Source organism: Pan troglodytes, chromosome 18, assembly GCF_028858775.2.
Source record: "Pan troglodytes isolate AG18354 chromosome 18, NHGRI_mPanTro3-v2.0_pri, whole genome shotgun sequence".
Lineage (NCBI taxonomy): Eukaryota > Metazoa > Chordata > Mammalia > Primates > Hominidae > Pan > Pan troglodytes.
Genome location: NC_072416.2, coordinates 73,337,662 through 73,357,263, shown reverse-complemented (window position 1 = coordinate 73,357,263; position 19,602 = coordinate 73,337,662). Strand labels below are relative to the sequence as shown.

At 59.4% G+C, this 19,602-nt stretch overlaps 1 protein-coding gene across 19 annotated transcripts in view; it reads left to right on the top strand.

Moving 5' to 3' along the window:
- BCAR1 (BCAR1 scaffold protein, Cas family member) overlaps positions 1–18,721 on the top strand; it is a 39,893-nt gene extending 21,172 nt beyond the window's left edge. For 9 of the 19 annotated variants that reach the window (XM_024349954.2, XM_016930183.3, XM_016930187.3 and 6 more), the window contains 6 exons: positions 3,764–4,384; positions 9,509–9,670; positions 9,855–9,971; positions 10,880–11,977; positions 12,961–13,050; positions 16,878–18,721. In XM_024349954.2, coding sequence (XP_024205722.1) covers positions 3,764–4,384; positions 9,509–9,670; positions 9,855–9,971; positions 10,880–11,977; positions 12,961–13,050; positions 16,878–17,390 — 2,601 coding nt within the window. In that variant the 3' untranslated portion in view covers positions 17,391–18,721. Of the gene's footprint in view, positions 1–3,763; positions 4,385–9,508; positions 9,671–9,854; positions 10,026–10,879; positions 11,978–12,960; positions 13,051–16,877 lie in introns of all 19 variants that reach the window. The other 10 variants (XM_016930182.3, XM_016930184.4, XM_016930185.4 and 7 more) reach the window with 2 other exon arrangements.
- The last annotated feature ends 881 nt before the right edge of the window (positions 18,722–19,602 follow it).

Genomic DNA, 19,602 nt, shown 5'->3' with positions numbered 1-19,602 from the left:
TGGCCCAGCTTGGGTCATGCCCTAGGCCCAGCAGTGCGGGAGGCCAGGAAAGTAGGCTTGGGGAGGCTGGCCTCTCCTCCAGTTTGAAGCATGGCAGGGGTTCCGGGGGAGGCTGCTGGGGGGCCTGCGAGCATGTCCAGAGCAGGAATGCTTGGGGTGGTGTGTGCTTTGCTCTTCTGGGCTTATCTGGCCATGGGAAGCTGGTTGTGCGGATGACGTTCACTGAGCTGTGCACGCATCATCCATGGAGTCTGCGGTGTGAGTCCTTTTGCCGCTCCAGGGTCACAGCCTGCCTCCCTGCTCCAGCCCCCTGGCTGAGGCCCTTCCTCTGCCCCGTGCTCTTCTCAGACAGGAATCCTGTGGAATGTCATCTCTTTGGGGAGGCCGTCTCTGACCCTGTATGCAAAGGCCTTCTCCCACATTATTTTTGGCACCCCACTTTCTTCCCCGTGAAAGCAAATTGTTTGGTGTCTTTCTGTCCCACTACAGTATAGGCCCGGTTCAGACAGAGGCCTTGTCCACTAGGCCTGCGCTATCTCTGCGGAGCCCAGCCAAAGCAGGCGCCAGGCGAATCTTTTGTTAAAAGAACAATGCGCGCTGGGCACAGTGGCTCACGCCTGTAATCCCAGCACTTTGGGAGTCCGAAGCTGGAGGATCACTTGAGCCCAAGAGTTTGAGACCACCCTGGGCAACATAAGGAGACCCCATCTCTACACAAAATTAGCTGGGCGTGGTGGTGTATGCCTGTAGTCCTAGCTACTTGGGAGGCTAAGGTGGGAGGTGGCTGAGGTGGGAGGATCAGTTGAGCCTGGGAGGTTGTTGCAGTGAGAGCCATGATCGCGCTACTGGGCAATAGAGCAGAACCCAGTCTCAAAAAAAAAAAAAAAAAGAACAATCCTATGAAATGAGGGCTGTCATCCAGCAGAGAGGATCTAGATGCTCAGAGAGGCTAAGGGATTTGCCCAAAGTCCCACAGCCGGGCCCAGGTCTGAGTCTGCCTAGTGAGGAAGAAGGAGTGCATGTCCTTAGGGAACAGAACAGGAGGCAGAGAGGCCTGGAGAGGCGGGGGCCCTGGCCAGCTGGAGTGGTCGGTTGTGTACCAGCAGCGTCCAGAGCTCAGGCTGGGCGGGGGCACACCAGCTGACGCAGGCGGGGAAGCTCCTGGTGCCAGGCGCCTGGTGCCACGTGCCCAGCCTGTGAGATGCTTCCCAGCCTGGCTTCAGCGGCCCCAGACTGGGCTGCGGCCGATCAGTGAGCTCATGCCTGGCGGGGCTGGGCTGTGAGGCCAGAGGCCCCAGCCGCTCACCTGGGCCGGGCTTTCCCTCCCTGCAGGGCCCTTCCCTCCACAGAGCCCCCGGCCTCCCTGCCTGTGCTCCCTCAGCCTCCCTGAGTGCCTGGGCCTGCCTGACGGGGCCTCTGCTAGCCTTTCCTGGGCCACCCTCCTAGGAGGTGAGGGGCCTTCGCGGGGCAGTCCCCTCTGTCTAAACCCCCACCTTCTCTGACTTGGCTGGAGGGGAATTTTCCTGTGACTCACTCTGCTGGCACTTCCTGTGGTCACCAGGGCAGGGGCTGGGGGACCCGGAGGGGCAGCTCTGTGGTGTGTAGGGTCACTGGGGAAGGGTGGCCCGCCCCCGATGGGCTGTGATTCCCAGAGGCAGGCTGCAGACCATATTTGGGAAATGCTTGTCTTGCTGGCCGCCTGGGATGGGGGCCCTGAGCCCGGTGGGCTGCAGGACAGCCCCCGCCCTCGCGCTCCTCTGTGGGGCTCTGGCCCCTAGACCTGCCGCAGTGCCTGTCCTGTCCTGCCTCAGAGCCTGGGACATAGTCCACCGTTTTCTTTTTTTTTCTTTTTGTGTAGTTTTTCAGCCCCAAAGCAAGAAACACTCATTCCTGAAAAACAGGAAGAGAAAGTATCTCCATTGTCTCAGACATCTCTGGTGTCATCCTGACCCTCTCCTGTCTTTACGTTTCACAGGACATTTTCTTGAGGTGTGCTTTTCACTTGAGTGCCTTTTTCATTTTGTTGTAATCATGGTGTGGGCAGTGTTGCAGCCATCCAGGGCCTCTGCCCTTGTGCTCACCTTGGCTCCAATATGACTCCACCTGGGCCTGCCCTCTCCTAGCTGCTCCCTGGCCCCTCCCTTGGGCCTTGCTCCTCCTGGCTCTCCACACTCCAGCCTCTGGCCCTTTTAGGGACTGGAGGCTCCTAGCTGCTCTGGAGAAATGGGCTCCCTGCTGATGATGTCCACCCAGGGCAAGTGAACCATGGGGTCTGAATGTCTGATCCTGGGACCTGGGGCAACTACTGCCTACCCAGGCCGCTGCCTGGTATGCCATCGCCCTCTGATGCCGGCCAGGGAGATGGCGCTCAGAGGGGCACTGTCCAGCCCCTGCTCATATAGGGGAGGAGGGTGGGCCCTAGGGACTTGAAAGAGGCCTCACCCCCACTCCTCTGCCCCAAGGCACAGGCTCCTGCTTCCTGTTTCTGCCCAAGGGGGCGTGGCCCTTTCTTCCTTGTTTCACTCCTTGCAGATGGAGTCCAGAAAGTGGGACTTGGTCCCAAGTGGGGATGGTCACACAGCTACTGGCTGGCCAGAACCCAGGTCCCATTTCCGAGTCAGAGTCTCGACCAGGCTGCACATCTAAGACGCCAGGAGACTCCGAGGAGGGACCTTGCAGGGCAGCCCAGAGCTGAGGCCAGGCTGGTGGGGTGGCTGGAGCCCAGTGCCGGTCACTGTCCAGCCGGCCTGGCACTGTTCTCACACCTGGCTTCCCTGTGTGTGAAGTCTGGGGCCCCTGTGGAACCTATGCAGCCCTCTGCTGCCCTAGGAGGGGCCGCAGCCCTGGCCTTGTCTCACCCCGTGCCTCCCTCACACCTGCCTTTTGCTGCAACCGCCCACACCCTCCAGCCAGGGATCCTCTGTCTCTCTGGGCCCGTCCTGCGCCTGGCACCTCGATGGGGCAGCAGCGGCAGGGGCGAGGATGCATGAGTGTGTGGTGGGAAACTGCGAGGCCTCCCTGCCTGGGCTCTAGTGTCCCAGCGAAGCTCCGCCCCTGCCCTCGCCACGGCACTCATGCCTCTGATCCCACAGCCTCCTCCAAGTCCCTCTCGGACTGCTTGGCTCCTGGGCCACGTGGAGCACGTACCCTGCTCTGCAAGGGTTTGCTGAGGGCGACGGGGCCAGGACAGGGAGGGTGTGCCTCCTGTTTCTTTCCCAGCCTTGGGGAAGGTGTTTGAAGTTTCTAAATTAATTACTGACTTTTTGGATTTTGGGTAGATAGACTTTGTTAAGGAAGCTCTGTCTTATTGTTGTTCATGTTTTTATCCTAAGAAGCTGTCCTTTTTGTCAGATTATTTTCGTGCACCTCAAGAGAGAACCATTTGCTATTTGTTTTAACTTGGCAGCATTGTCGTGATTACTGCTGCTCTCCTTGTGTTGGTCCAGGTAGCAGAGTGGCCTTGGGTGGGGCTTTTAGGGATATCTTGAGGGTCATCCCTGGAGTTTTGGTGGTGACAGTGGTCAAGAGGATTTTGAGGTGCTATACAGGTGCAGTTGAAAGAAAGGCCAGGATCAGCTGGGCCTTTCTGCTGGGGAACAGGTGGGGACAGTGGAGGCAAAGGCACAATGATCTCGCCAAACTCCACTGAGTTCTTTTCCTAGTATCAAAGCTGGGCACCTCCCCAGAGCAGGGCAGGAGCTGGGGAGCCCCTGACGCCCCATGCACATCCTCCTGTTCTCACACCTGTGTCCTCTCTCCCCAGAACGTGCTGGCCAAAGCCCTCTATGACAATGTGGCCGAGTCCCCGGATGAGCTCTCCTTCCGCAAGGGCGACATCATGACGGTGCTGGAGCAGGACACGCAGGGCCTGGACGGCTGGTGGCTCTGCTCGCTGCATGGGCGCCAGGGCATCGTGCCTGGGAACCGCCTCAAGATCTTGGTGGGCATGTATGATAAGAAGCCAGCAGGGCCTGGCCCCGGCCCTCCTGCCACCCCGGCCCAGCCTCAGCCTGGCCTCCATGCCCCAGCGCCTCCGGCCTCCCAGTACACGCCCATGCTCCCCAACACCTACCAGCCCCAGCCAGACAGCGTCTACCTGGTGCCCACTCCCAGCAAGGCTCAGCAAGGCCTCTACCAAGTCCCGGGTCCCAGCCCTCAGTTCCAGTCGCCCCCAGCCAAGCAGACATCCACCTTCTCGAAGCAGACACCCCATCACCCGTTTCCCAGCCCGGCCACAGACCTGTACCAGGTGCCCCCAGGGCCTGGAGGCCCTGCCCAGGATATTTACCAGGTGCCACCTTCTGCCGGGATGGGGCATGACATCTACCAGGTCCCCCCGTCCATGGACACACGCAGCTGGGAAGGCACGAAGCCCCCGGCAAAGGTAAGGCTGTCCTGGCACAGTTGTGCAGCCCCACAGGTATAGCCCAGGCCCTGGTTTGTGGGCACAGAAGGGCCCAGCCACCCTCAATCACCGGCATTCCAGGAGTGGCTGTGTGTTTGGTCTGGGGTCAAAGTGGGAAGTGAGTGTTTGGGGAGTGTTCATTTGTCCGGGGAAGTTGGATGTGAATGGACCCAGAGGGGAGATGCTCCGCTGGCCTCAGCCAAGCCGACCCGAGTGGTGGTGTCACCAACCACAGGGAGCAGCCTGTTGAGGCGTTCCAGCGGGCAGGCGGGGCTTGGCACATGGGGTCGGCAGTTGTTGGGCCCCCGCGAGGGAGAGGCCAGCCACTTCATGCTCAGGCTCCCCTGTGCCATCTGGGTTTACGTGTCAGCCTCTAGATGGGGTTCCGGCACATCTTCTGGCCGCCCCTGCCTCCACAGGCCAACCCCTCTCCACTTATGGAACATGCTAGGGGCCAGCGGGTGCGTATGGTGATCTGGATGTGACTCCTGGGAGGACGCTGCCCCCGAGATTGCTAGAGGAGGGCTGCCCTGAGAGCCTCCTGGGCTCTTGCTGATGGGATGCCGGGCCTGGGGACAAGACCTCTGGCCTCCAGACCCTGAGCCCGCTCCCCAAGTCCACAGGGCCCCTGCCTCCCAAGCTCACCTGCCTGTAGGAAGGAGTCAGCACTGGACACTCAGCCCAGGGCTGAGGTGGAGACCTCATTGGTGCAAGCTGGGCAGCGAGTCAGCTGGGAGTTACCCCACCCCCGCCCATGGGTGGCCTGGTACCCAGGAGGCATGGCCGGAGGTCGTTGGCAGGTGGGGGACTCCATGGACATGGGCCACCAAGCCTGGCCACCAGGGGAACCTGGGTCACTGGCTCCCACTTCCTGCTCTACCTGCTCCTTCAGCCATCTGGTCAGAGGCGAGCCTGGCTGGCATGGGGTGCCTGGGTGGGGGTGCTCCCAAACTGGCTTTAGCAAGAGGAGCAGGGTCCTGTTATCCCCTGGGGAGGCGGCAGGGAGCAGTGTCCTGTGGGGGAGCCTCAGGCCACAGTCCAGGTATACCCACACCCCACACAGATGAACACACGTGCATGATGCCTGTACCCCACAGATACGAACACCCACGCCCACACCATATGCACGAACACACACATGCGCTACATGAATGTGCGTGAATACGTGCACATATCTGCATCCCATACCCCATAAATGGACACACGTATACGCCCACACATGCGCACATCATATGCATGAACACGCGCACACCCAAACCCCATATGTGTAAACACACGTGCATACTCACCCCACACACAGACACGTGTACGTCCACACATAGAAAGCGTGTGCACCCACCAGTATCCCAGAAACGTACAAATGTATGTGCGTATGCACACGCACACACAGTCCACACTGCACATGCCCCAAGGTCAGGCACATCCCCTCCCCTCCTCTCCCGCCTTTGCAGTGAAGCTTGTCCTGGTGTGTCTGGAAGCCCTGTGGGCTGGGGAGCAACAGCGAGATCCCTAGACAGAGCCCGGCCTCGAGGCTGTGTTTTGGCAGCTGTTCTGTTTCCCTCTCCGGCAAGGGGCCTGCTCTCAATTGCATCAGGGGCTCAACCAGCTGGGTCCTTCTCTGCCCATGCCCACTGGTAGAGCTGCCCAGACCTGTGCCCCAAGGGCCCTGACCTGGCTGATGGCCCAGGAAGGAGAGCCCTGTGTCCTGGGCCTGGCTGCTCTCCCCCAGGAAACCTCCCCCAGTCTTGATTGTGTCTGCTTGTATTTTATGATCACAAAAGCAATGCTTGTTTGCTGTAGAAAATGCATAATGTATGGGAAAGTCTGGAGATGAAATTTTCCAATCGCGGTAATCACCGGGAAATTCTGGCATATTTTGTCTAGCATCTGCCCTGTGTTTCACAGATTTGTACATGCAGTTTTGCATTTCAAAATTGTAAATCCAACATTAGATATCAAAAGCATTTTGTTGAATTCTTAAAGCTTGTCCCTGAGCCGCCTTGGACTTTGCTGGGTTGCCCCCTCTGCTGGGGCGGGCCCTGGGCAGTTTCCGATTGCTCGTGTCTTCATTACGGTGGCACGGCGGTAACACCTGGCTGCGGGACATCTGTGTCTGAACCTCCAGGTGCTCCCCTCCAAGCCTCAGGCCTGCCCCTCAAATGCCTGGGAAACTGAGTCTCCCAGTTCCAGGGTAGTGGTTGGCTGGGCTGAGAAGGAGCCCTTGCCAGGACTTCACGTGGGCGGGAGGGACACTGGCTCTCAGGAAGCCAAGAGGGTGAGTGACAAGGATGGTGGCCAGGAGGGTCAGAACCCTGGGCCCTGGAGCAGGGTCCAGTGGGTGCTAAGGTGGGAGCCTGGTGGCCCGTATGGCTGGGGGAGAGGTGAGGGCCACACTGGCACCGAGACTCTTTGGGCCGGGTGTGGGCTGTAGGAATCTGAGGGCAGAGGCTCTTTGATGGTCAGATGGGACCCCCGGGGGAAGGCGTCTGTGGGAGGTCGCTCAGGTAGTGCCCCTGGTCAGTGCCTAAGGAGACAGCCATGGCGTGAGGTCAGGCGTGCACGTGGTCCTGTCGGGCCTGTGTTTCACCCTCCTCGCCCTAGAAGCTTCATCTTGCCCCAGGCTCCCCTGTGCTGGGACCTCAGGCTGGGGTGCCTGGAGCTGGGGAGGGAGGGGAGCGGGCTATGGTGGTGGCCCCTCAGGCCACCATGACCCAGGTCGGGTGAGCCCCTCGTGCTTGGGTGTGTCCTGGTGGCCGTGGTCGCAGCACTCCTGTGGTGCTCCATTTCCCAAGGAGGAAACGAGGCTCCTGGATTGGGACCTGGGGGTGCCAGAGCCGGGAGCCAACCCAGGTCAGGGGCGACACCCATTTTGCAGAAGGGGGAGACCAGCCACTGAGCTCCAGGGCGGGGGCCCTCTTTGTCCCCTTCCTCTGACCTGACACCTGCCTCTGGGGCCCTTACTGGGAGGCTGGGATGTATTCCTGAGTTCGCTTGTCCCCCCGCTTGATGCCTGATCGTAGGGGAGGAGAGGGGCAGCACCCTGGCCCTGGGGCTGCCTGGGTTCTGTGCGTGCACCTGGCAGTGGGCCTGTGCTGTGTTTTCTCTGCATTGTGTGAGGCATGTGTGTCAGAGACCGTGTGGGTCTTATGTCAGTGACTGTGCCTCTGTTCTCTCCTCCTGGGCTCTGGCTGTGTTCCCCTGACCCCCGGGGGACCTCCACGGCCTGCTAGTGGGGTCTCAGGTGTGCAGCAGGGTGGCCTGTGATTAGCAGTGGGGCTGAGTCATTCCCCTAAAGAGCTTTTCCCCCTGGTGGCTGCGTTGCTCTGTTTTTCTAACAGAAACATTTGGTCACTGTGGCTGCCTACTGCCACCCGACTCAGCTCCAAGAGTGGCAGGCGGCCATTTGCCTGGGGAGGCAGGCCTGGGTCCAGCTGCACCCCTGGGCCTCACCGCGTGAGGTTGGGATGGCCACCAGCAGGGTGCTTTTGGAGGATGCTCATCCCTCCTGCTGGTGCTGGGTCCTGGCTGAGCCTTGAGGCTGGGTCCCCACCTGCCTTTGGGAGGCTGGGAGGCCTGGAGAAGCCTCGGGCCGTGCCTCGAGGCCCAGCCAACCTGCCACGTCCCTCCGCCCCGCCTGCCCCGCTGTTGGCAGGTCCCTGCATCTAAAAATAGTTCTGGAGGAGACTCAAGTCTGGGGCGCGTGGAGGGAGATGAGTCTGGAGAGGCAGCCGCCAAATCCACTCCCAGACGCACTAGAAGGGGGCGGGGACACCCCACGGAGGCCCCCAGCCGGGGCTCTGCTACCAGGCGTGCTGGAGACCTAGTGGGCCCAGCTCTGCTGCGTTGCGGGGGACTCTGCCAGGCCTGCGGCTGCCGGGGGGCACTGGCGCCTCTGCCGCCCCCATGCCCAGCGCCCCCCTCACAGCACCGTCAGCAAGCAGGGCTGGCTGCCTGCCTGCATTGGGAGGGCCTCTAGGGGTTCAGGGGCACTGGGCCCGGGGGAGGGGCTGCTTTGGCGCTGCTGCCCTGGGGGATGTGCGGGGAGGCCCTGAGTCAACCCTGTCCCAGACATCCCCTTTGATGAAGGAACAAAAGGTCTTTCAGTGGAGAGAGCTGAACAGGGAGCCTGGTGGTGGAGGCGTGTGGGCGCAGTGTGCCCGGGGGCTGGAGAATCCCACCAGGGAGGCCTTGACCTCCCCAAGGCAGGGAGACCTTCAGGGAAGGAGGCTGCCTGGCATGGCCCCTACCCGCTTCAGGCTGGTGCTGGTGAGGGGTCCTGTGGCCCTGGGCAGGCCATTGTGCTGCCTGCCTCTTCACCCACCGTGCGGGCCTTGGCTTCCCTGGGCTCTGGGTCATGGTAAGAGCACCTGGGGAGGGGAAGGCTGGCCCTGGACCCACTTCCCCCACTAGGCCTCATCCTTTCAGGTCGCTGGGGATCTTACCTGCTGCAGGCAGCTCCCCCGGGGCAGGCGCGGCAGGGAGGGGGCCTTGGTCCCAGCTGCTGCGCCCCCCAGCACACACCCAACCTGCCCCTCTGGCCCTGTCCTCCAGAGTCTCCCCATGCTGTGCTGTGGGGCAGGGGGTGCTAGGCTCTATCTGGTCCTGGGCTGGATGCAGTCCCCTGCTGGGCGAACCCTTCTGAGGAGGCTACAGCTAGGTGGTGTGGGCAGTGGACTCCGAGGCCTCCGACGTGGCCTCTTGTCCTGTGGGGCTAGGCGCCCCAGTAACGGGGGGTTCCTTGCCTGTGGGTAGTGCCCTCCAGAGCCAGGGCCTCAGCCCCTCACCCCACCGGTGTCATCAGCTCATACCCATGCTCCTCTGTGGAGCCTTCTGGGTCAGCAGGCCGTAGAGACGTTGGTGTCCTGGCCCAGGACGAGGCAGCTCTGAATAAAACCCAGAGTTCTTGCCGTACCTGGCACTGCGTTCTGCTAGAGGAAGGTCAGATGGTGCAGAGGGGGTGAGAACTGGCATCCTTGGGGAGCCCCGTCCCTTCCACCTGGTGTGCCCTGCCCACCTCCTAAAAGGACGTGGCTCCCAGGTGTGAGTGGAGCCTCCCTAAGGGCTGGTTCGAGGGCAGCAGTGAAGTCGGCTCTCTGCCCCCAGGTGGTGGTGCCCACCCGCGTGGGGCAGGGCTATGTATACGAGGCCGCCCAGCCGGAGCAGGACGAGTACGACATCCCGCGACACCTGCTGGCCCCAGGGCCACAGGACATCTATGATGTGCCCCCGGTTCGGGGGCTGCTTCCCAGCCAGTATGGCCAGGAGGTAGGTGTGGGGTGCGCAGCGCGGGGAGGGTAGGGCAGCAAGTCTGTGCCTCTGCTTGGCCCTGGGCCGGGAGCTGCATCTTCTCAGCCCCGGCCAGGCCTGGGGACGGTGCTGCGGGGTTCCCACCTTTCCTATTCCCCCAAGTGGCCCTGGCGCCATTAACCCTGCACTGTTTCTGCCCCAGGTGTATGACACACCCCCCATGGCTGTCAAGGGTCCCAATGGCCGAGACCCGTTGCTGGAGGTGTATGACGTGCCCCCCAGTGTGGAGAAGGGCCTGCCACCGTCCAACCACCACGCAGTGAGCAAATGCCAGGGCAATGCCAGGGCCAGGCTGAGGCTGTGGGGTGTCTGGGTGTGTGCACAGGGGTGCTGACCAGTGTCTGCAGGGCTGGGGGTGGCGGGCAGGAAGAGACTGGCTCCAGACCCTGGTTCTGGATGGTTGACAGATGAGGAAATCAAGCTGTCTTCTGAGCCTCAGGTTGTTTGTCTGCAGAACCACCTGTTGCGAGGCCTTCTCCATGAGCTCCTGAGAGGGTATCCGCAAGGTGACCACGGGATGTGTCATCTCACCTGGGATACTTCCAAGAGTGAAGGGGGGACTAGTAATTATGTGGGGGCATCAGGGACAAACCAGCAGTGTCCTGGGCAAACCAGAATTTGGTCCCCTGATAATACACACAGAGCTCAGTCGCACACCTGCTGCAGAGTAGAAAGTTCACACGTGGTGGTGCTGGGTGGTAACAGTGATGGTGGTGATGAGGTGGCAGCGGCGGTGGTGGTGATGAAATCATGATATGATGGTGGTGGCAGTGGCAGTATCACAGCTAACCTTTCAGTGAGTGTCTGCAGCGACACAATTACGTGAATTAACACGTGCAATTCTTCGGGAGGAAGCTCTCCCACCTTCAGGCACAGGGGTGGTCACCTGGCTCCAGAGCCGGCTCATCCCAGAGCTGTCATGGATAGGAATTGTGAAGGATGTGTGTGCTAGGGCTGCGAGTGTGTGTGCGCGTGTGTGCCTGTGTGTACGTGTGTGTGCCTGTGTGCGTGCCTCTGCATTTGTATGTGTGCCTGTGTGTGTGCGCGTGCCTCTGTGTGTGTGTCTGTATGTGTGTACGTGTGTGTGTGTGTGTGTGTGTGGCTGGGTGCTGCCCCCAGTCCCTGGGGTGGGCAGATGGACAGACTTGACCACCGCTTGTCCCCCAGGTCTACGACGTTCCTCCATCGGTGAGCAAGGATGTGCCCGATGGCCCACTGCTGCGTGAGGAGACCTACGATGTGCCCCCCGCCTTCGCCAAGACCAAGCCCTTTGACCCGGCCCGCACCCCACTGGTACTGGCTGCGCCCCCTCCAGACTCCCCGCCGGCCGAGGACGTGTATGACGTGCCGCCCCCGGCTCCTGACCTCTACGACGTGCCCCCTGGCTTGCGGCGGCCTGGCCCGGGCACCCTGTACGATGTGCCCCGTGAACGGGTGCTTCCTCCTGAGGTGGCTGATGGTGGCGTGGTCGACAGTGGTGTGTATGCGGTGCCTCCCCCAGCTGAACGTGAAGCCCCGGCAGAGGGCAAGCGCCTGTCGGCCTCCAGCACCGGCAGCACACGCAGCAGCCAGTCTGCGTCCTCCTTGGAGGTGGCAGGGCCGGGCCGGGAACCCCTGGAGCTGGAAGTTGCTGTGGAGGCCCTGGCACGGCTGCAGCAGGGTGTGAGCGCCACCGTTGCCCACCTTCTGGACCTGGCAGGCAGCGCCGGTGGGACTGGGAGCTGGCGTAGCCCCTCTGAGCCACAGGAGCCGCTGGTGCAGGACCTGCAGGCTGCTGTGGCCGCCGTCCAGAGTGCCGTCCACGAGCTGTTGGAGTTTGCCCGCAGCGCGGTGGGCAATGCTGCCCACACATCTGACCGTGCCCTGCATGCCAAGCTTAGCCGGCAGCTGCAGAAGATGGAGGACGTGCACCAGACGCTGGTGGCACATGGTCAGGCCCTCGACGCTGGCCGGGGAGGCTCTGGAGCCACCCTTGAGGACCTGGACCGGCTGGTGGCCTGCTCGCGGGCTGTGCCCGAGGACGCCAAGCAGCTGGCCTCCTTCCTGCATGGCAATGCCTCACTGCTCTTCAGACGGACCAAGGCCCCTGCCCCGGGGCCTGAGGGGGGTGGCACCCTGCACCCCAACCCCACTGACAAGACCAGCAGCATCCAGTCACGACCCCTGCCCTCACCCCCTAAGTTCACCTCCCAGGACTCGCCAGATGGGCAGTACGAGAACAGCGAGGGGGGCTGGATGGAGGACTATGACTACGTCCACCTACAGGTGGGTGCCGCCTGCCCAGCCCCGGCTCCTCTTCTGCCACGCTGGGCTCCTGTGCTTAGGGGGAGATTTGTTCTCAGCTGGGGCCTGGTCCCTGGCAAGGCCCTGCACCCTCCTCTCACTTTGACCTCCCTCACCCCACATTGGCCCCATGTGCTAGGGTGGCCATGTCATCGAGCCCTTCGTTGAGTCTCTCGGGCTGGTATCTCTGGTGACCAGCAGCGGTGACTCTGCTGTTCTGTGTGGGGTGACAGATCTGCAGAAATGTGCACACACACAAGGATGCTCTGAGTGTGGGGGAGCAGCAGGAGGTGGTGGGAGGTGGCTGGGACTGCTCCTCCCAGGCTGGGCCCTAGAGCAGAGGCCTGGGTGCTAGCCGGGTGGGAGTCCTGGTAAGGAACATTCCAGGCTGAGCTGGGCCAGAGAGGCATCCAGGGGCAGGGACCAGGTGGCCAGGCCTTTAGGCCAAGGGGGAGGGATTGGGTTTGATTCCTGGTGTTGGAGCCTGGGAAGGCAGGGTGGAGCTTGCGGACTTTCTGCGGGTGCCCCACCCTCTGCCCAGTCTCTTCCTGAGCTGGCAGGCGGTGAAAGGGGCTGCCAGGGTTGCTTCCTAGGAAGCCACCTTCTCTGTGTGTCCCTGCATGTGCCAGCCTGGTTATGTGTATGTGGGGCTGTGTCCCCACATGGGCCAGCCTGGGGGGTGGGGGGGTGTGTGTCCACGCATGTGCCAGCCTGGGGGGGCTGTGTCCCCACATGTGCCAGCCTGGGGGAGTGTGTGTGTGTGTGTGTGTGTCTGCCCCTGCACGTGCCAGTCTGTGTGTGTGTTCACGTGTGCTTGTGTGTGTGTGTGTCCACGTGTGCGTGTGTGTGCGTGCACATGCAGCACCACCTGGTGGCCACTCAGCTCACTGCGCCCGCCACAGGGCTGGCCTGTGCTTCTGGCTCAGAAAACTGGCCTCAGCGCAGCCCCTGTCTCTGCCCTCCAGGGGAAGGAGGAGTTTGAGAAGACCCAGAAGGAGCTGCTGGAAAAGGGCAGCATCACGCGGCAGGGCAAGAGCCAGCTGGAGTTGCAGCAGGTGAGGCCCCGGAGCAGAGCAAGGCCCAGCCTTGCCCGCTGACCCCCTGAGCCCCCAGCTCTTGCCCCGCAGGGCCGACCCCGGGTCCCCAGCTTCTCATGTTGTCTGACAGTGCTCAGAGCTGGGCCCGGCCTGCCACCCCCCTGCCTCCTGACCATCTTCATCTTTTCACTTGGTTTATTTTAAAGTTTTCAAGAGTAATTGTTGGAGACATTTAGGGAATTAGAGAGTGGGGTGAGAGCAGAAAATAGACCCCTCACAGCTGCCATAGGCTCAGCACGGGGCTGGCTCTGCCCTGCTCCTTCCTCCAAGCTGCTCCCTGCATGGCCGGGATGGTGTCCTGTGGGCATTCGACTCTTCCGTCCCAGCATCTGCCATGGCGTTAAGCATTCTTGTGGATTCTTTCAAAGACCACTTAGCGTCTATTGAATGTTTGTATTCTACCCACACTTCCTTAGTATTATTATTTTTTTTGACACAGAGTCTTGTTCTGTCACACAGGCTAGAGTACAGTGATGCGATCTCAACTCACTGCAGCCTCAACCTTCTGGGCTCAAGCGATTCTCCTGCCTCAGCCTCCCCAGTAGTTGGGATTACAGGCGCCTGCCACCACACCTGGCTGATTTTTATATTTTTTATAGAGACAAAGGTTTCACCACATTGCCCAGGCTGGTCTCAAACATCTGGGCTCAAACGATCCACCTGCCTTGGCCTCCCAAAGTGCTGGGATTATAGTGTGAGCCACCACATCTGGCCCCTTATTATAAATATACTGCTGTGTTTATATGCAGATATGTTAATAGAATTTTCCTCATATTTTGAATCATTTTCTCAGGGTAGGAAAGAGGTATGTAAAAAAACACTAAGGGAGCTTTATTCTGATGATGAAGATAATTTTAAAAGTGAAAATACAGGATAGCACGAAGTGAACATAAAAATATCACCCGTCAAATCTCCCTCGCCTACCTTCTGGGCACCAAGGAGGTGGCAGAGGCAGGGGCCTGAGACCCACGACACACAGCAGTGAGGCTGCAGCCGCCTCATGAGAGCTCGGTGAGAATCACTGAAAAGTGGAAGATGCCTGGGAAGTACCTGGCACATGGAGACACTCAGGAGAGGCTAGACGTTGACATCTCAGAACGGTGGCAGGGTGGCAGGGGGTGGGGGCTGAGAAATTACCTAATGGGTACAGTGTACCCACATAACAAAACTGCACCTGCACCCCTGTTAAATCTACTAAAGAAAACACCCAAGAAAAGAATAAATGTCACACCTGTAATCCTAACACTTTAGGAGGCTGAGGCAGGAGGATCACTTGAGGCCAAGGGTTTGAGACCAGCCAGGCCACGTAGTGAGACCCAAGTCTGTATATATTAATACAAATTGTGGCCAGGCACAGTGGCTCACACTTGTAATCCCAGCACTTTGGGAGGCCAAGGCGGGCAGATCACTTGAGGTCACGAGTTTGAGACCAGCCTGGTCAACATGGCAAAACCCCATCTCTACTAAAAATACAAAAATTGGCCGGCATAGTGGCACACGCCTGTAGTCCCAGCTACTTGGGAAGCTGAGGCAGGAGAATCATTTGAACCCAGGAGGTGGAGCTTGCAGTGAGCTGAGATTGCGCCACTGCACTCCAGCCTGGGCGACAGGGTGAGATTCCGTCTCAAAAATAAAATAAAATAAAATTGTTTTAAAAACCTCCTGGGTGCCGAGGCGGGCGGATCACCTGAGGTCGGGAGTTCGAGACCAGCCTGACCAACATGGAGAAACCCCATCTCTACTAAAAATACAAAACAATTAGCTGGGCATGGTGGCACATGCCTGTAATCCCAGCTACTTGGGAGGCTGAGGCAGGAGAATTGCTTGAACCCAGGAGGCGGAGGTTGCGGTGAGCCGAGATCGCACCACTGCACTCTAGCCTGGGCAACAAGAGCGAAACTCCGTCTCAAAAACAAACCTCCTGAAATATCAACAATATATAGGTCTATATCTCTGTCTAGAGAGAGAACTCTGTGGGATCGCCGTGTTTTCAGAAGTGGTCGTGTACTTTGTCCGTCCTCTGTGTGCCTCCAGCACTGACTTCACCAGTCCCCTGCTGTTGGACACTTAGGCTGTTCCCAGAGTTTTATTTTTGTGAACAGTGCTGTGATGAATACTAGTCTTTGCACGTATCTGATGAATCACTTAGACAACTTGCTAGAAGCTGGATTAAAGGGCAAGAATATATGTGAAGAACTTTAAAGATGTAGAATTGCAAGGCCAAGGACATAAAGTCCATGTTAAATGCAAGCCCATGAAGACTTCCTGATGAGAACATCTGTTGCCCCATTCCTGTATCGGTGAAGAATCTGAAATCCCCACCCACAAAGTGTCTAATAGGAGAGTATTGATTCAATAAAGGATGGACATTTGTGCAGTGGGATATTATTTAACTATTAAGAGTTGTCAAAGAATATAAAGGGCTGGGTGCAGTGGCTCACGCTTGTAATCCCATCACTTTGGGAGACAGAGGCGGGAGGATCATCTGAGGTCAGGAGTTTGAGACCAGCCTGGCCGACATGGTGAAACCCCATCTTTACCAAAAATACAAAAATTAGCCAGGGGTGGTGGCGCAGGCCTGTCATCCTAGCTGAGGCAGGAGAATCGCTTGAACCCAGGAGGCAGAGGTTGCAGTGAGCCGAGATCGTGCCACTTCACTTCAGCCTGGGCGAAAGAGCAAGACTCCATTAAAAAAAAAAAAAAAAAAGATTAGCCTGGGTGACAGATCAAGATTCCTTCTTTATAAAAATAAAAGTAGTATTGAAAAAAAAAAAAAAAACCCACAAAGCTTGTTGCCTGTGCTCTGTCAGGGCTCACTGCAGCCTGGACTTCCCAGACTCAAGTGATTCACCTGCCTCAGCCTCCCAAAGTGCTGGGATCACAGGCATGAGCCACCTCACCCTGCCTCATCAGAGCTTTTCAAAGAAAAAAAGCGGAGTATGTATCTCACTGGCTAAGGGAACGGAGAGATGGAGGATTTCACCAAGTGGCTGCCTAAGGGGGACAGTGCGAGGTTCTAAGTGTTAGGAAGGGGAGGTTCCCTATTGGTTTTGCTCATTGTGGCTTGGATCTTTGCGCCTAGGGTGGCACAGAGCTTACCAGTCCTGAGTCTGGGTGTGGCTGGTCACTTCCGGAGCCAGAGCGGCTCTAGTGAGGACACATTGTCCCCTTCAGCTGACTCCTAGGCACAGGAGTGGAAATGTTAACTTTCGTGTGTGGTTCTGGAAGATGATTTAGCAGAGGTTCTATTTAGGGGCATTGGATTACGGGTGACATCTTCGTTTTTTCTGTTTGATATATTTGAATCTTTTTATGATGTGTATGTTACTTTTGAACTAAGGGGAAAATTTTTTTAACTTTCCATTTTGAAATATTTATAGATTCACAGGAAGTTGCAAAGATAGGGTCGAGGGGTCCCCAGTGCCCTTCAGCCAGTTTCCCCAGTGCCACGTCTCAAGTCACGTGGGACAGTACCCAAGCCACGACGGTGACCCCCCGACCCCAGGCAGCCACTTTTCTGTTGTCCATCTTGTCATTTCAAAAATGTTCAGGGCACGGAGTCTGACCTTTTGAGATTGGTGGAAGGGTAACTGAACAACCTCCGGAAGGCTTGCCATGGTTCCTGGTCCCGTCCCCGGGAGAGGAGACTGCCCGTTGCCCTGCAGTCCCATGTACTCTGAGTAGCGGCCCTTTTAGAGAAGCCCAGCCCAGGGTGCCCAGGTCTCGGCCTGTGGTTCCAACTCACCCAAGAGCCTAACCCTGCTCCTGCTTCCCTCCTGCCCCAGCTGAAGCAGTTTGAACGACTGGAACAGGAGGTGTCACGGCCCATAGACCACGACCTGGCCAACTGGACGCCAGCCCAACCCCTGGCCCCGGGGCGAACAGGCGGCCTGGGGCCCTCGGACCGGCAGCTGCTGCTCTTCTACCTGGAGCAGTGTGAGGCCAACCTGACCACACTGACCAACGCCGTGGACGCCTTCTTTACCGCCGTGGCCACCAACCAGCCGCCCAAGATCTTTGTGGCGCACAGCAAGTTCGTCATCCTCAGCGCCCACAAGCTGGTGTTCATCGGGGACACACTGTCACGGCAGGCCAAGGCTGCTGACGTGCGCAGCCAGGTGACCCATTACAGCAACCTGCTGTGCGACCTCCTGCGCGGCATCGTGGCCACCACCAAGGCCGCTGCCTTGCAGTACCCATCGCCTTCCGCGGCCCAGGACATGGTGGAGAGGGTCAAGGAGCTGGGCCACAGCACCCAGCAGTTCCGCCGCGTCCTAGGCCAGCTGGCAGCCGCCTGAGGGTGGTGACCCCAGGAGGGAGGCAGGGGAGGGGTGCGGTGGTCCCAGCTCCCTGGCTCCCATGTCAAGAGTCGCTGTGCCACAGGCTTAGGGACAGGACCCCAGCTCTGCGTCGGTCCTGGTGCCCTGGATGCCCAGGGATCTGTATATATTTATGGCCGGGCAGGGTGTGGGGCCATGCCTCCTCAGGAGCCGAAGCCCAGGGGCCGGCCAGTGGCCTTCCCCAGCATGCACCACGGGCCCGGGTTGGGTCACCAGACAGGGGGCTGGAGTGTGAGGGTCCTGCAGCCTGCAGGACCTCGTGCCGCCCCGAGGGCTGAGCCTGGCCCCACGAGGGTGCCGTGTCCCCTGACAGGGCCAGTGCAGTTTGGTGTGTCCTCCGCCTTACCAGGAGAAGAACCTGAAGAACTATTTTTCGTTATTGGTTTTCCAATCATTTGACTAAGAGTCTCCATTTAAATAAAGTTTTTAAAAGGAAGAGCAGCTGCCTGAGGGTGGCAGATGAGAGCAGCCCGGGGTGGGTGACGGTTCTGGGGAAGGCACCCGGGGGCAAGGGCCATGCGTGGCATCTCCCGGGAGGGCAGAGGAGGAGTGGATCTCTCTAGAAGAAAACCAAGGAACGCCGAGGCTGGGTGTCTCCTGGAGGCGGGGTGAGGCCTGCAGCTGGCCACAAGGCCCTGGGAGCCAGGGCAGAGCCTGGGCCCAAGAAAAGGGGCAGTTTCAGAGCTGCAGGGTCTGGGGCCCAGAAAGCACAGCCTGGGCATGGCCCCTTCAACCCTAGGGAGCTGCCACAGTGAGCACCTGCCCATGCCCACAGCTGGCATCTGGAGTGAGGGCAGATTGGGGCAGGAACAGCTGCACAAGGGGACGGGTTCCTGTGAGCCGAGGGCACCGCTGGGGGCTGCATCCAGAGCTCTGCTTAAAAGAATCTCATCCCAGCCTGCGGAACTCCCGAAGTGCACATGGAATTATACATGGACCTGGCCTCTGAGTTGGGAGGGAGGGGCTTGGAGAAGACCCTTGCCCTGGGCAAGTGTGTCCCCGCCGTGGCTCCCCCACCCAGCAGCCCGCAGCCCAGATGGAAGCTTCAGGGTGCTTGGAACCCCTGGTGCTGCTCCCAGCCCTGACCGTTCTGCATATGAACATGGGCCTTGGTTTCCCCATCTGTATGAAGAAGGGAGTAGGGCTGGGTGATCCGCAAGCCCTCCTGATCTTACCTCTACAGAGGTTGTCCCCGTGACAGCATCTGTCCCCCCAGCTCAGCCACATCATGCTCAGCCCACCCGCCTTGGTGAGGACACAGAAGTAAAGGTGTATGCAGTTGCTCTCAATGGCTTTATTTGTGTTTTACACAGATGCGGGGTAGGGGGGGTCTCGGCCTCCACGCCTTCCCAGGCATGAATATCATGATGCGGGCATCCACGCCTGGTGACAACAGGAGGTGCTGGTGCTGCTCCAGGACACGATGCCCTCCAGAGTCCAGGCTCCATCCTGGCAGGCAAGGGCTGTCGGAGTCACCCTGCAGGAAGGAGAGGAGGTGTCTCCAGGCCTGAACTGGGTGCCAGGGCCTGGGAGACCCTAACCTGGCGGAGTCCAGGGAGGGGTGCAGAGAAATGGCAAGTGTGGGTGCAGGGGCTGTGCCAGGGTCCTGAGGCCTGGGTTCACGTGGCAGCCCCAGCTCTGCCATGCACACTCCTGGAGGGAGCTGGGGCAAGTGGCTTTCATCCATGCCGGGGCGCCATTCATCCCATGAGCTGACGCTTCCAGCTCAGAGGGCTGGGAAGAGGAAGTCCCCAGGCAGCCTCGCCTGCCCGGTTCCGGAAGCTGTGAGCCTGAGTCCTGGCCCTTGTAAGGCCTAGGGAAGGAGGGCAGAGAGGAGTGGGGAGCCCAGGCCTCCATGAGTGGACTGGAGAGTGCTGGGGTACATTGAGAAAGGAACAGGAATGGGACTGGACAGGTGAGTCTATGGAGACGGATGGAGAATAGCCCGTGGCACGTGGTGATTTTTAATGATTATCTGTCCACGTTTTTCTACAATGAGCAAAACTTTACCATCGAAGACACCTGTCAGGGTGCTTTCAGGAGCTTTACTACTTGGGAAGGAAAAAGCTGGGAGAGGCAGGTGCCCATGGGCCCTGGCAGCCAAGGGTGCAGGGCAAGGCCCAGGCCAGCTGGGCAGGGGCCCTTGTGCCCACTCACCTCCTCTCCCAGA